This window comes from Scyliorhinus canicula, chromosome 12 (assembly GCF_902713615.1).
Source record: "Scyliorhinus canicula chromosome 12, sScyCan1.1, whole genome shotgun sequence".
NCBI classification, from domain to species: Eukaryota; Metazoa; Chordata; class Chondrichthyes; order Carcharhiniformes; family Scyliorhinidae; genus Scyliorhinus; species Scyliorhinus canicula.
The window spans coordinates 110,251,252-110,268,239 of NC_052157.1; the positions used below are offsets into that span (position 1 = coordinate 110,251,252).

Here is a 16,988-nt window from a genome sequence, read left to right on the forward strand (position 1 = left end):
TGGCACAAAAAAATCCTTTTTAATGTCCTGATGAATTTTCTTCAGGGTCGCACACATCAGTGTCCTGGAGATTGATCTTCAATTCCTGGAGACTCCTGAACACTCCTGGAGGGTTGGCAACCCCAGTTTCACATAGGAGAAACATAAGAGTGTGTCAGCAGTACAGTGGAGAGTGGGCCTGTATAATTTTATTTGGTGATTATTTTAGCAGAGTCAGATCTTAAATCAACATACTCCACATGCGCACACCTCCACAGCTCATCTGCCGCCCCTGGTGCCAAACTGGACAAGACAGACGATCACAGAAGAGGAAGAAGCGACAACACAAAGCGGCTGCATTTCATCAGTACAAAACAATAATAGGACCAAATCTTCTTCTCTCTCTCTTCCTGGTCTTTCACAACTGTTTATTAACTTTTTCCTCCCTCTGTTTCTGCTTTTGGTAGATGACTCGAACGGTTGTCAGGAAATTTCCCAGGAAGAGAACGAGGAAGGCAAGGCCGCACATGGAAACCTGCAAACAAACATACAGCGAGTGAGGCCAAGAACAAGAATCCAGGGTGGAAACGCCAATCGATTCTCACACAGTGGGACCCCCCAGTTGCCTCAGTCTTTTGCCGGATGTTGAAATACTGTCAGTTTTTTGCCAGCTGATAAGTGGCCTAACCCACTGGTCTGCTCAGGAACAGTGACAACTTCACTCCCCTGAACATGTAATTCCTGAGGGAACCATGGAATTATAATTATTGCTGGAACTAATTAGTCTGTGCAGAATGGAAGGGAGGATATTTAACTAGCTAATCTAGTTTGAACAAGTCTTTGTAATGCTTTTGTTTTGTATTATTCCCAATTTTACGTCTTTTAAGATGTGATTGTACTGGAAAGGGAGCAGAGAAGTCACCAGGATGTTGCCTGGGCAGAAGCGTTTCAGCTCTGGAGAGAGACTGGTTAGGCTGGGGCTGTTCACCTGAGAGCAGAGAAGGTTGAGGAGGGACCCGAGGGGCAGAGATAGGGTAGTTAGGAAGGAACATTTCCCCTTAGTAGAGGAGTCAATAGCCAGTAGGCACAGATGTAAGGTAAGGGGCAGGAGATTTAGAGGGCACTTGAGGAAAATCCTTTTCATCCAGAGGATGGTGGGAATATGTAACTCACTGCCTGAAAGAGTGAGTAGTAGAGGCAGGAACCCTCACAACCCCTCATAACATTTAATCATAGGATCGCTACTGTGCAGAAGGAGGCCATTCGGTGCATCAAGTCTGCACCCACCCTCTGAAAGAACACTCCACCCAAGACTACTCCTCTTCCTTATCCCAATAATCCCTTAAACTAACCTATGCATCTTTTCTGGGAACTAAGGGACACTCCACCAAAGAAACATTTCAGAGACATTTAGATGAGCACTTGAAACACCATTGCTTATAAAGGGCTACAGACCAAATGCTTGAAAATGGGTTGAGAATGGATAGGTGGTGATGGCTGGCACAGTCACACTGGGCTGAAGGGCCTCTTTCTGGGCTGTAAACCTCTGAGTCTAGAGTTGGCGATGGGTTGAAATTACTATTAGTGCTGTCACTTAACTCATTCTATCCCAATTCCTCTCTTCACAATTCTAATGAACGTGTCAACCCCTTTATTTGAACTCTTCCTTTAAGACAACAAACCTTTGAATTAGAAGTGGGAGAGGCCATTTGGCCCCTCAAGCCTGCTCATCCATTCAATATGATGGCTAATCTGATTCTGGCCTCAACCACATATTCCTGCCTACCCCCCCCGATAACCTTTCACTTCCTTGGTTTTTTAAAAAAAAAAAAAAACAATTTTATTGAGGTATTTTGTGGCATTGTAAACAGTTACAGATAACACAAATGTGCAAACATCAACATAAAACCGATATTTCAATCAAACCATACTGCACATACCCGCTCCTCTCCCATAGACACTACCTGCCTATTTATCCCTCCTACTCTACTCTAATCTACCCTCTCCCCCCTCTTTCCCCCCCCCCTCCCCCGCTGACGTTCACTCTCCCGCGAAGAAGTCGATGAATGGTTGCCACCTTCGGGCGAACCCCAGTACAGATCCCCTCAAGACGAACTTCATTTGTTCCATACCCAGAAAACCTGACATGTCCGAAAGCCATAGTTTGATTTTCGGGGGGTTTGGGTCCCTCCATGCCACACTCCCTTGTTAATCAAGAATCTATCTACCTCGGCCTTAAAGATATTCAAAGGCTCCTATTGAGGAAGAGGGTTCCAGAGACTCATGACCCTCCAAGAGAAGAAAGTTCTCCTCACCTCGGTCTGAAATGGGCAACTGGGTCAATTTGTTTGATATGGTCACAGGTAGTAATTTCTACCCTCTGGTTTGCACAATATAATCTCTTTTTGGCCACTACAAGAAAAGTGGGCAAGACCACCTAATAGGTTCACAGAAATGTACAGGATTTCAGTATCTGGCTGTAGAACTGGTGGGTTCCACTGTCCCCACAATGAGGGGGATTACCCTGCACACGATATTACCATCCCGTGGTCCTAATGAGGAATGCACAGAGACACAGCTAAAACTACCCAACCAACCACAAGGCTCAAAATCACATCCATCCACATCAGAAACTGAGTTAACAGCTTTTTCTCTCTCTCCGCAGCCAGGATTTACATTCACCTGCACTGGAAGATTTCCTTCCTGAAGCTAAACCCCAAGGCAAATTTCCAAAAGTGTGTATTGATCAGTTTGCTGCATAAGGCTCACACTCTAGGAGTTTTTCCCCATAGTATTCTGTGGGGGGGAAAAAACTCTCACAAACCGTGCTTACCTGCCACTCCTTGCAGTCTTGGTGGTTGTTTAGTTTGAACAAGGTGATTGCATTATAAAACTGCCAGAACTGCAAAGGCAAGAAAAATGTTAGAAATTAACAGCATTTCTGGGCTAGCTCGCGCGCCAACAGGTAAGCTATGTTGGATAAGTGAACATTAATGGTATGTAATAATCAAGGTGCATTATCCACAGTTGAGACTATTAACTGCTGGCAGAGTGAAAGGTGAGGAACACATTCCAGTCAATCTGCTGTATCCAAGCTGCTAAGCGACACCATTTGAGGTTTGGATCTCATTTTCAGCTTTTAGCCACTTTAATTTCCTTCCCTCTTTTCTAACTCTTCTCAAAGCTGTTGATTTTATTGGCTCAGTTGGTTGGACAGCTGGTTCGTGATGCAGAGCGAGGCCAGCAGCACGGATTCAATCCCCGTACCGGCTGAGGTGATTCATGAAGGCCCCGCTTTCTCAACAATGTTCCTCGGCTGAGGTGTGGTGATCCTCAGGTTAAATTACCACCAATCAGCTCTCCCCCTCAAACGGGAAAGCAGCCTGATGTCATCTGGGGACTATGGCAACTTTACTTTATTAGTGGTTAGGTGGATTGGCCGTGCTAAATTACACCAGTGTCCAAAGATGTGCAGGTTAGCTGGGGTTATGGGGATAAGGTAGGGGAGTGGGACTAGGTAGGGTGCTCTTTCAGAGGGACGGTGCAGATTCAATGGGCCGAATGGCCTCCTTCTGCACTGTAGGGATTCTACGGATTTCTACAAAGCCCAGCAGCCTCCTAAATGAGAGATGATCTTCTTGAAACACAAGATTCTGAGGGTCCTTGGCAGGGTTGATGCTGAGATGATGTCTCCTCTCATGGGGAAATCTAGGGCTGGGGACACAGATTCAAAATTGGGGGTCTCTCATTTTGGACAGAAGTAAGGGCGGCACAGTGGTTAGCACTGCTGTCTCACAGTACCAGGGACCCGGGTTCAATTACAGTCTTAGGTCACTGTGTGGAGCCTGCACGTTCTCCTCGTGTCTGCGTGGGTTTCCTCCGGGTGCTCTGGTTTCCTCCCCCCAGTCTAAAGATGTGCAGGTTAAGTGGATTGGCCATGAGAAATTGCTCCCTAGTGGTGGCTTTATTGGGTTACATGGAGCGGGAGGGCGAGTGGGCCGAGGTAGGGTGCTCTTTCAGAGGGTCGGTGGAGACACGATGGGATGAATGACCTCCTTCTGCACTGTAGGGATTCTATGAGGGGCAACTTCTTTTCTCAGAGGGTTGCTAGTGTTTGACATTCTCTTCCCCAGTGGAGGCTGAGTCACTGAATATATTCAAGGTTGAGTTTGATAGATTGATGATCCACAAAAGAGTTAAGGATTATGGGGGGGGGGGGGGGGGGGGGGAGACACAGAAAAGTGAAGTTAGGCTCAATGAGCCACCTGGTCTACTCCTGTTCCTACTTCTCAAGTCATCTACTGATGACTGTGGTCAGGCGAGGCAACTTTGGTTGCTTTTTTTTCCCTGTCCAAAACATTGGGTACCGAGTCCAACTTTACTGCAACGAACACGGCCCCAGCTGGTTCAACAGCAACTGGGATTCGGACCTAGGACCTTGACTTTGCTTTCAACTCCCAACTACAAGCAAATATTTCTTTTTTTTTTTAAATTTAGAGTACCCAATTCTTTTTTTTCTAACTACGGGCCAATTTAGCGTGGCCAATCCACCTACCCGGCACATCTTTGGGTTGTGGGGGTGAGACCCACGCAGGCACAGGGAGAATGTGCAATCTTCGCACAAGACAGTGATCTGTTGCTGGGATCAAACACCGGGGTTCACGGTGCCGTGAGGAACCACTGAGCCACGACAAGCAAATATTTCAAAATACTTACATGACCAAAGAACAAGAATGGGAGAAGAAAAGTGAGGCCTCTCCACATCCACGACTGGAACCCTTCTGCAAATACAAAACCCCAATCCACAGTTAGTCCAGACTACTGGAAGGCCATCGCTGCTGCTCACTAAGACCTTTCCCAGGTTAAATGTCCCTGGTTGCATTTAGCTGAACTGAACGGGAAAATACGTATTGGTCAAACTGCCTCATTCTCATCTGTCAAATCGGAGACTAATAGAATGTACAATCTGGATGTCCAATAGAAAACCAGCTTCTGACTATGGATCAAATGCAAGCGCATTCTAAGTATAGGGAGTGCGCTTACCCTGGTACAAAGGGTGATTTTTTTTTTCCCCCCTTATTTGTTCATGATATGTGGGCATCGCTGGCTGGGCCAGCATTTATTGCCCAATCCATGAGGGCATTTAAAGAGTCAACCATATTTGTTCTGGGTCTGGAGTCACGTGTAGGCCAGACCAGGTAAGAATGACAGATGTCCTCCCCAGAAGGACATTCGTGAACCAGACGGGTTTTTATGACCATCTGCCCTGGTGGAATTCAAACCCCGGTTCCCTGAATTACTAGTCCAGGGACAATTCCACTACGCCACTGCCTCCGTACAGTTCTGGTGTTTTCACATGTCTATCCATGTTCCAGGGATGGCGGGACTGTCTTATGAAGAGTGATTGGGCAAACTGGGCCTGTATTCTCTAGGACGTTTCCAAGAATGAGAGGCGATCTCATTGAATCCTAGCAAATACTTAAAGGAATCGACAGGGGTAAATGCAGGTAATATTGCCAGGAAAGGTAGTAATATGTGGAATTCAGGGTGAAAAGGGTAGTGTTCCATTAGATAAGGTAAGATTGGAAAGTCCACTGAAGAGTGGTGAAGTGGTAGTAAGGAGTAATAGAGAAACTATCCAGTGGCAGGTGAACCTTTAAAAGCAAGGTTTTGTGGACCTTATCAGATTGAAAGGAAATTAAGTGAAGTGAATTATGTGGTAAAAACGCCAGATAGAAGGAAAACTCACCGAGTGTGTCATGTGAATATGCTTAAAAGGTACTTTGAAAGGGAAGGAGAGCAATGGAGGAGGTTTTAATGATTCTAACTCAAAGTGACGAACCAAATCCAGATGACTTTGAATTTGACATACCTCAAATTAAATTGGAAAGCGAGGATGTTCTTTAAAATTGGGATAAATTGTTGAGTTACCTTCCAGAGGAAAAAGAAACTGACCTGAAAGAGTTATTGATGTTACATGGGCAAGTTAGTGAAGATAAGTTGGGAAGCACTAAAATGGCTATACATGACATAGATGTGGGAAATGCTGTTCCAATTAAACAACATCCATATAGACTTAACCCTTTAAAATTGGCACAGATTAACAAAGAAATTGAGAGTATGCTTAAAAATGGCATAATTGAAGTGGGTTGCAGCCAATGGAGCTCACCCATAGTGATGGTACCTAAACCAGACGGTACCCAACGGTTGTGTGTGGACTATAGAAAGGTTAATGCAGTTACAAGAATGGACTCTTATCCTATCCCACATTTGGAGGATTGCATTGAGAAGGTGGGACAATCAGCTTTTATTTACAAACTGGATTTACTTAAAGATTACTGGCAGGTACCTTTATCTGAAAGGGCGAAGGAGATTTCAGCTTTTGTGACTCCAGATAGTATATACCAATTCAAAGTTATGCCGTTTAGCATGAAAAACGCCCCACATTTCAATGGTTAACTAACAAAGTCATTTCAGGATTACCCAATTATGCGGTAGACATCGACGATCTGGTAATTTTCAGCCAGACATGGAAAGAACATTTGAAGCATCTGATGGAGTTATTCGATCGACTTCAGGAGGCAGGTTTGGTGATAAACCTAGCCAAAAGTGAATTTGGAAAAGCCCACGTCACTTTCCTTGGCCGTACAATTGGACAGGGTCGAATGGTCCCACGGGATGTGAAAACAATTATTGGAGAGTTTCCAATACCCTCGACACAAAGGGAAATAATGCGTTTTCTTGGCATGAGTGGATTTGATCGAACATTTGTGCTAAATTTTGTAGTGTGATTGCTCCACTGATGGACTTGCTGAAGAAACATCGAAAACTTCAGGGGACAGCGGAGTTTCAACAGGCATTTGACTGCCTGAAAGCGGTGTTAGCCAATGCTCCTGTGTTGGAGAATTACAAGGGGTTCTGTGATCAGATTGAACAGTTAAACAGTTAAAGAGAAATGCCAAGGTGTAGAGAAATGGATGGATCGTGCAGAGGCCTTCTTGTCCAAAGTGACTGTCAATTGAGAGGGATTCCAGTTGCAAGAAGAAGAACTAAAATGGACTCTTATTATAAATGTTTGTATGTTTTGTTTGGTTAAAAAAAAACATATATTCACTGTCAATATTTCTTAAAGGAAAGTGAAAAGGTGGAAAATGAAACCATCTTGAAGTTGATGGATTCTTTTTTTTTCTTGGGGCAGGTGTCATGTGAGAGTACCTTTAAGAAATGTGTGTTTATCGAATCGCTGTTGTGATGTCAGAGTGTGGGTGGAGCTGGGCTGTCTGTTTTACTTTTGCTTTGTGCTTGCAGCTACAGGGTGTGTTTAGTTTTGTTTTGCAGATTGGGAGCTGCATCCAGCCAAACCAGGCGGAATTCGGATTTCTTTCTGCATTTAAGGAATGTCTCCAAATCACTTGGTAATTTAAAAGTGATAACTGCTCTCAGTTTAATTTAAACCTAGGGCGGGATTCTCCTGCAATTGACGGGGCGACCCGTACCGGCGGCAAGATCCTCCGCACTTCCGGGGGCTAGGCCGGCGCTGGAGGGGTTGCCGCCGGCGGCCGGCATGAGTTGGCGCACGCGCAGGACTGCCTGCGTGTTCTGGCGCATGCGCAGAACCGCCGGCATGTTTCCTGCGCATGCGCACGGGGTTTCTTGTCAGCGCCGGCCTCTGTAAGGCTCCACCATGGCCGGTGCGGACAAGAAGGGCAAGTGTGTCCCCACGGCACAGGCCCGCCTGCAGATCAGTGGGCCCCGATCCCAGGCCAAGCCGGATCCCCCTGCATCCCCCCCCCCCCCCCCCCCCCCCCCCCGAGGACCCCGCTAGCCGCCCTCCAAGCCAGGTCCCGCCGGGATGGACCATGTCTATTTCACGACGACAGGACTTGTTGAAAAATGGGTGGCCGCTCAGCCCATCGGAGCCCGAAGAATTACCAGGGGGTGGGGGGGGGGGGGGGGGGGGGGGCTGCCAACAGCCCCCGACTGGTGCGGTGTGGTCCCCACCCCCACCCAAAAACTGGCGTTGGAGAATCCCGCCCCTGATATCTCGGTTGAAGAGGGTTTTTGTCTTATGAATGTTGCAAGGAAAGATTAAGGGTTATGTAATGAACTCCAATTGGCTTTATTGGTTGGCCAATTGGAGTATAAGCACCTGTGTAGGCTTTGTGAGCCAGTCTTAAGTTGACTGGACTGCTAGCAGCACTGTTTGTAGCTGCTCCTGTAATATCGTTATTGTAAATAAATATTGGTGTGGTGACGGAACTCCTGCCTCCCGTGGATTACTACAGGTTACTTATAGATACTGTATTCTTTGGAGGTGTATTTGAGTTGATACTTGCTAAGATGTTTACTGTGTGTATTTAAAATTTTTAACTGGATTCATAGAATAAACATTGTTTTTGTTTAAAAATACTCCTAGTTCTCTGTTACGTCACACCTGTAAAGTGGGCCCTTGTGCTCTCCATAACCAAAATCTATTCAAAGTTACGGGTCAGGTGAACTCCATGATACACTTTGGGGTTCTCTAAACCCTGGCCCGTAATAATTTACAACGTTCCAGAATATCACCCATTTCGAGGCTTGTGGTTGAAATGATCAACATTAACTTTATCTCGATCACCTGTGTATGTAAATAATTAAAGATTAATTAGCCACTAAAACTCTTTTTCAAAGTAATTTTCTAATTAGTTATCTAAACTAATGCAGATAATTAAATAGCAGAGCATAATTACATGGCATTACATAGAACATACTGACTATTCAGACCTTGTGCTCTATACCAGTGTTAATGCTTCATTCAAACTCTCCCCCCCAGTTCATCTAACCTCTAACCCATTCATCAATTAGTGACAAGTCAACTCACCTACGGTCAAGTCCATGTTATGTCTCTCTCCCAGGGCTCGGAGTCTGTACAGGCAACCACTCTGATAGTAATACTGCAGGAACTGCACAAAACCTGCACAATACAAGCACAGCCAATGAGTCAGGACCCAGGTACCATGCAAACCCACAAAGCAACCTCTTTGTATACCTCCCACAACAGAGACTGTATGGATATTACTGCGCCCCTGTTGTATTACTGAAATGTGATGTAGAGTAGGAAACTCAGCATATTGGGGATGGATTTTAGCAGAGGCGGGATGAATCCAGAGCCAATTAAAGATGGCGGGTGTGCCCCAATTCCAGGATTCCCACCCCTTTTCCTGGCTCCAGCAATTTTCACTGGCGGGGTTTAAATAAGTCCACACCCTGTCCTCTTGCTTTGGCTGGCTCAGGGGAGTCGTGAACCATTGTCTGGACTTGGGAACCTTTTAAAAAGAAAGTTGAAAGGGTCTTATCCATACACCCCCCCAGCCATGCCGCATAACCCCCAACATACTCCACGCCAACTCGTGCCTCCCCCAGCCAGGTTTCCACGTCTCCTCATTATGTTTGATTGGCTGGGAGGTCAGGCCAATAAAAGCACGAGTCAGCAGGGATTCCGTCACACTTATAGGGCAGAGAAAAGGACAATGTTTTTCTCGGAGGGCCGTGTGATTTTGGAACTCTGCCTCAGAAGGGCGTGGAGGCAGGTCATTGAATATTTTTAAGGCGGAAGTAGATTGATTCCCTTGCCTGACAAGAATCAAAGGTTATCGGGGGCAAAGAATCCTTACAATGCAGGAGGCGGCCATTCAGCCCATTGAGTCTGCACTGACCCTCCGAAAGAGTACCCTGCCGAGACCCAATCCCCCACCCCATCCCCATAGCCCCACCTAGGGGCAATTCAGCATGGCCAATCCACCTAACCTGAACACCTTTGGATTGTGAGGGGAAACCGGAGCACCGGGGAGAAACCCACGCAGACACAGGAAGAATGTGCAAACTCCACACAGACAGTGACCCGAGGCCGGAATTGAATCCAGGTCCCCAGCACTGTGCCACGCCGGTAGATGGGAATGTGGACTCAACCTCTGCTCCTATTTTGTACATTTGTATGTCTCTGACAATGCAGAATCATTACTATAGATAGGCCAGCTAGATTGTTGCCTCATGCCTACAATTGCAACTTTCTGACCTCGAGGCCAAGGACAAGCTGATATCTTGTTGGGGGACAGAGAAGGTGACTACGCTGTGACTGCTGAAAAAGATAGCTGCAGAGTTAACACAGATCATCATTCACACTATGCCGCTGTCAATCATGGAGGGGATTTTAAGCAGCTTTTCGTTGGGTCCTTTTGTGGAAGCGTTGCAAAATTATCGATCTTCTAAAATCATTGCTGTGTTTGGGCAGTCTGACTCCAATTTCCAAAAGCACGGGACACAAAATTTCATCTAAAATCCAAGCCAGCGAATGGAGATGGTGACCAATGTGGGATACAGATAAACGTCACACTGAACAAACAGAATAAATGACATTTTACTCTGTCTAACTAATACTAACTGACCTTGGAGTAGGAACTCTAAACAATCCCCATTATACTGAGTTTAACAAAGGCCCTCCAGTGTTAGTAATGACCGTGCGGAGGCTGGATATCTTGTATCAATGGGTGAAAGGGTGAGCAGTTCAGGGGAAGAGCAGAGGAGATCAAGCAATCAGTTAAAGTATATTTATTTAAAAAAAAGAAGAGGTAGCTTTGAAGTTACTTACTCTGATACATGGAAAACGAGAGAAACTGATTTCGAAATAGCTGGTACATTTTCGAATCTGGCCTGAAAAATAACAGTGAATCTGCAATGAGTAGATCAATGTTAAAAAGGCATTTTCTGTCAGAAACCTGCTTCTGATCAGCGAAGTTCATTCTGCCGTTTGCGAGTGAAACAAGTTTAAATAAGGGGTCACCATGCTCAATTATCACAGGCCATCAAGGTCCACACCCCAAAGCGTAGCAGATGTTGAAGCAACTGCATCCAGAACCCACTGCATTAAACACTCCCATTTCCCAAAGGCACTGGGGAAAGACTCCCGTACCCTTCCAAAAGCTGTGATTTGTTTTCAGAGCATGAATACTGCAGGGGCCAGAGGGGGAGGGTCCAATTGTATGGAAAATTGGAAAATCAAGGTTAAAGGAGAAGGTGAGAGTGCAGGTTAATGTTGAGTTAAAGGGGCCAAGGGCTCAGGAAGAGGAGAGAGTATAGAAAGCGGCAGGAATCCAACTTCAGGCATAGCAAAAAAAGGGTTCAACTACGAGAAGCGAGGTGGTCAACACAGGACTGAGAGTGTTGTACCTAAATGCGCGCAGTATATGAAACAAGGTAAATGAGCTTGTTGCGCACATTGAAATTGGCCGCTACGATGTTGCGGGCATCACAGAAATGTGGCTGCAATGGGATCCAGGCTGGGATCTAAATATCGAAGGATATGTATCCTATCGAAAGGACAGGCAGATGGGCAGAGGGGGTGGGGTTCCATTGCTGGTAAGAAATGAACTTAAATCGATAGCAAGAAGCGACAGAGGATCAGAATCTGTATGGGTGGTGTTGGGGAATTGCAACGGGGAAAAACGACCCTGATGGGAATTATGTTATGACCCCCTAGCTGTGGTCAGGATATGGGGCAGAAAATAAATCAGGAGAGAGAAAAGGCATATAAGAAAGACAATATTACAATAATCATGGGGGACTTCAATATGCAGGTGGACTGGGAAAATCAGGTTGGTAGCAGATCCCAAGAAAAGGAATTTGTGGAATGTCTAGGAGTTGTTTTTTTGGAGCAGCTTGTGTCAGAGCCTACTAGGGAACAGGCAATTCGGGATTTGATGAGGTGTAATGAGGCAGACTTGATTAGAGAACTTAAGGTGACGGAACCCTTAGGGGGTAGTGACCACAATATGATAGAATTTACCCTGCAGTTTGAGAGGGAGAAACTGGAATCAGATGCAATGGTATTACAATTAAACAAGGGTAACTACAAAGACATGAGGGAGGAGCTGGCCAGAGTGGATTGGAAAAGGAGCCTAGCAGGGAAGACAGTGGAACAGCAATGCAGGAGTTTTGGGGGGTTATTTGGGACATACAACAGAAATTCATCCCAAAGAGGAGGGAACATGCTAAGGGGAGGACGAGGCAACCATGGCTGACAAGGAAAGTCAATGACAGCATAAAAATGAAGGAAAAAGCATACAATGCGGTGAGAATTAGTGGGAATCCTTTAAAAGCAAACAAAGGACATCTAAAAAGGGAATAAGGGGGAAGAAGATGAAATAGGAGTGTAAACTAGCTAGTAATATAAAAGAGGATTGCAAGAGTTTTTTTTTCGATATATAACCAGTAAGAGAGAGAGGCAAGAATGAACATTGGACCACTGGAAAATGAGGCTGGAGAAGTAGTAGAGGAGGGACAAAGAAATGGCAGAGGAACTGAATAGTTACTTTGCATCAGTCTTCACAGTGGAAGACACCAGTGGCATACTAGAAGTTCAAGAGTGTCAGGGGACAGAGGTGAAGTGGCTATCACTAAGGAAAAGGTTTTGGGGAAACTGACAGGTCTGAAGGTGGATAAATCAGCCAGACCGGATGGACTACACCCCAGGGTTCTGAAGGAGACAGCTGAGGAGTCATGGAGGCATTGGTGGCGATCTTTCAGGAAACACTGGAGGCACGGAGGGTCCCAGAGGATTGGAAAATAGCTGAAAATAGCTAATGTAATGTAACACCCCTATTTAAGAAGGGAGGGAGGCAGAAGACAGGAAATTATAGGCCGGTTAGCCTGACTTCAGTTGTTGGTAAGATTTTAGCGTCTATTATTAAGGATGAGATTGCAGAGTACAGAAACGCATGGTAAAATAGGACTGAGTCAGCACGGATTCATCAAGGGGAGGTCATGCCTGACAAATCTGTTAGAATTATTTGAGGTAGTTAGACAAAGGAGAACTAGTGGACGTGATCTATTTGGATTTCCAGAAGGCTTTTGACAAGGTGCCGTACAGGAGGCTGCTAAATAAGCTAAGAGTCCACGGTGTTAGGGGCAAGGTACTGGCATGGATGGAGGATTGGCTGACTGGCAGAAGACAAAGAATGGGGATAAAGGGGTCCTTTTCAAGATGGCTGCCAGTGACTAGTGGTGTTCCGCAGGGGTCGTGTTGGGACCACAGCTATTCACAATACACATTAACGATGTGGAAGAAGAAACTGAGGGCATTGTTGCTCAATTTATACAAAGATATGTAGAGGGACAGGTTGTGTTGAGAAAGCAGAGGGGCTGCAGAAGAACCTGGAAATGCTGGGAGAATGGGCAAAGTAGTGGAAGATGGAACACAATGTGGAAAAGCGTGAGATTCTGCACTTTGGTAGGAAGAATAGAGGCATAAACTATTTTCGAAATGGGAAAAGGCTTTGGATATCAGAAGCACAAAGAGACTTAGGAGTCTCAGTTCACGACTCCCTTAAGGTTAACATGCAGGTTCAGTTGGCAGTTGGGAAGGAAAATGCAATGTTAGCTAGCATTCATGTCAAGAGGTCTAGAATACAAGAGCAGGGATGTACTTCTGAGGCTGTATAAGGCTTTGGTCAGACCTAATTACGAATATTGTGAGCAGTTTTGGGTCCCATATCTAAGAAAGGATGTGCTACCCTTGGAGGGGATCCAGAGGAGATTCACAAGAATGGTCCCTGGAATGAAGAACTTGTCATATATGAGGAACGGTTTAGAACTCTGGGTCTGTACTCGATGGGAGTTTAGAAGGATGAGGGGGTGTCCCATTGAAACTTACAGAATACGGAGAGGTCTAGATAGAGTGAACGCAGAGAGGATATTTTTCACTAGCAGAAGAAACTAGAACCAGAGCGCATAATCTCAGGCTGAAGGGACAATGCTTTAAAACAGAGATGAGGAGGAATTTCTTCAGCCAGAGGGTGGTGAAACTGTGGAACTCATTGCCACAGAAGGCTGTGGAGGCCAAGTCACTGAGTGTCTTTAAGACAGAGATGGATAGGCTCTTGATTAATAAGAGGATCAGGGGTTATGGGAGAAGGCAGGAGAATGGGGATGAGATACATGTCAGCCATGATTGAATGGCGGAGCAGACTCAATGGGCCAACTGTCCTAATTCTGCTGCTAGGTCTTTTGGTCTTATGCCACCCACGTTGCAAAGGGTAAAGGAGAGTGAAAGAGATAGAGAGATTGATAAAGAAAGAAATTAAAGATGGGCAGGGAAAGGAGAAAGTGAGAGAGATAGAAAATAGGAGCATTTGGCCCTTCAAGCTTGCTCCTCTATTCACCGCGATCATGGCAGATAATCTAACTCAATAGCTGATCCCGCGTTCCCCCTATATCCATCGATTCCCTTTAGCTCCAACTGCTATATCTAACTTCTTCTTGAAAACATACAATGTTTTGGCCTCAGCTGCTTTGTGTGTTAGTAAATTCCACAGGCCGACTACTCTCTGGGTGAAGAAATGTCTCCTCATCTCTGCCCTAAATGGTCTAGCCCGTATCCTCAGACTGTGACCCCTGGTTCTGGACACCCTCACCATTGGGAACATCCTCTCTGTATCTACCCTGTCGAGCCTTGTTAGAAGTTTAGAGGTTTCTGAGATCCCCCTCATTCTTCTGAACTCCAGCGAATATAATCCTAACTGGCCCAATCTCTCCTCATGCGGCAGTCCCGCCATCCCAGAAATCAGTCTGGTAAAACCTAAGCTGCACTCCCTTATAGCAAGAACATCCTTCCTCAGATAAGGAGGCCAAAAGTGCACACAATATTCCAGGGGTGGTCTAACCAAGGCCGTGTATAATTACAGCAAGATATCCCTGCTCCTGTAACTCGAATCCATCGCAATGAAGGCCAATATACCATTTGTCTTCTTCACTGTCTGCTGTACCTGCATGCTTAATTAATGAGCTTGAGGAACAAATGAATAACTGAATGAACTTGGTTTTATTTAGCATCATTCACTGCTCATTTGTAAATGGCAGCTGGTTAGAATACAGATTGTGACAAATGTGTAACAAACTATCGTTCAAGGGTAGGGGCCATGTAGAACCTGGTCTCCTCATTTCTCCACGTCATCATGCACGAGGAATGGCAGGGGTCAAGAGCAGCTTCTCCATACAAATCACTGACCAATGTAATCAGCTAAACAATCAGACACTTTACCACGGCTAGAACCCAGTGATGGCAGGGAGGTAGAGCACAGAGGTACAGCCCTGTCACACTCACATTTCCTAGCACAGCACCCCCTCCCATATAATTTTAGTATTTTTTAACCATAATGCTTACATATCACAGAATCATTACAGTGCAGAAGGAGGCCATTTGGCTCATTGTGTCTGTACTGGCTCCCCAAACAAGCATTATGACTTAGTGTCATTCCCCTGCCTTTTCCCCGTACTCTGCACATTGATTTTTATCCAATGCCCTCTTGAATGCCTCGATTGAACCGGCCTCCTCCACACTTCCAGGCAGTGCATTCCAGACCCAACTCACTGTTTGGAAAAATAAATTCTCAAATCACATTTGTTTCTTTTGCAAATCAATTTAATTCTGTGCCCTCTTGTTCTCGATCCTTTTATGAGCAGGAACAGTTTCTCTCCAGCTACTTTGTCCACCCCCACCTCCCCAAACTCATGATTTTGAACATCTCCGTCAGATCTCCTGTTAGCCTTCTTCACTCCAAGGAGAACAGTCCAATCTATCCTCAAGAAGCATAACCTCATCTAAAGCCTTTGATTAAATGACAGCCTCGCCACCCTGTGCCCGACTCTCAGGGGAAAGGCAGAGTTTTAACTACCGCATCTGGAGCTCCATGGTGGCCAGATATGCAATTATTGCGAGTTACTAACCTTGTGTTTAGCATGGCCAATCCACCTAACCTGCACATCTTTGGGCTGCAGTCACTTCCTCCAACAGCAATATATCCTTCCCAAAATTTGCCACCCAGATATAAAGGACTGCATTCTATTCCATTCTTTGGACCTCCATCGTCTTTAGCTGTTCCAATTTAGAAAGTACTGGTTTTATCCTTTTTAGATCCAAAGTGAATGACTTTACATTTGACTGCATTGAAATCCATTTGCTACATACAGTTTTGCCCACTCACTTAATCCATCTCTCTGTAATTTTGGGCATCCATCTGAACTGCTTATAATGCCAGCCACCTTTGTGCCATCAGCAAATTTGAATATGTGGCTGCTTTCTATGTTAATAAGTATGGTGAGAGCTTTAGGTCCCAACACAAATCCCTGTGGGACCACCATTCGTTCCTTCCTACCAATTAGAGTACCTGCCCCAGGTCTTCTGCCATTCAGCCAATTTCCCAACCAGGCCAATGATTTGCCCTCGATTCCATGGACTTTAACTTTAGTTGAACGTTTCTCATGAGGAACTTTATGAAATGTATTTTGGGGGTTCATGTCAAGTATAAAGCACAAACATTTCCCCATCCACTACTTCAGTTGCCTCTTCAAAAAATTCACACAGGTTCGTCAGATATGGTCAATGCTCAGCTCCGTTGGCTGGACTGTTGGTTTCATGATGCAAAGTCAGACCAACAGCGCGGGTGCAATTCCCGTCCCGGCTGAGGTTATTCATGAGGCTCCGCCTTCCCAACCTTGCCCCTCGCCTGAGATGTGGTGATCCCAAGGTTAAATCACCACCAGTCAGCTCTCCCGCTCAAAAGGCAGCCTGTGGTCATCTGAGACTATGGCGACTTCTAACTCTTTACAAATCAATGCTCGCCCTCTCTGATCAACTGAAAAGCGTCACGGTGTTCAGTCTCTCTATTTTATTGATAAACTCTTGTAATTTCCACACAGGATACGGTGGGTTATAATAGCGGAGTGGCAGGCGCCAATCTCAAGGAAAGGTTTCCGAACCGGGGGAACTTTGGAGGATTATCGCTGGGCCATCTACCTTGCTTTCATCTACTTTTTAAAAAAACCCTGGGGTGGTCCTGACGGCTTCTCACCCTTTGGTCCTGATTCAGTCATTCAAAGTTTAGGTTAGTGGGGGGACCAAAACAAAGAAACAAGCAGCATAGACAAAAGAAAAGTTATTAAAATAGAAATCTGCTTCTCAGTCTCACTACGCCACC

At 45.5% G+C, this 16,988-nt stretch overlaps 1 protein-coding gene across 1 annotated transcript in view; it reads right to left on the minus strand.

The window, feature by feature from the left end:
* LOC119974660 (ion channel TACAN-like) overlaps window positions 1-16,988 on the minus strand; it is a 46,494-nt gene continuing 29,506 nt past the window's right edge. Inside the window, exons 8-12 of the mRNA XM_038813737.1 lie at window positions 10,607-10,668; window positions 8,840-8,932; window positions 4,696-4,760; window positions 2,813-2,881; window positions 1-514 (exon numbers count right to left, since the gene is read on the minus strand). Of these exons, the coding sequence (XP_038669665.1) occupies window positions 398-514; window positions 2,813-2,881; window positions 4,696-4,760; window positions 8,840-8,932; window positions 10,607-10,668 (406 nt within the window). The 3' untranslated portion in view covers window positions 1-397. The remainder of the gene's footprint in view (window positions 515-2,812; window positions 2,882-4,695; window positions 4,761-8,839; window positions 8,933-10,606; window positions 10,669-16,988) is intronic.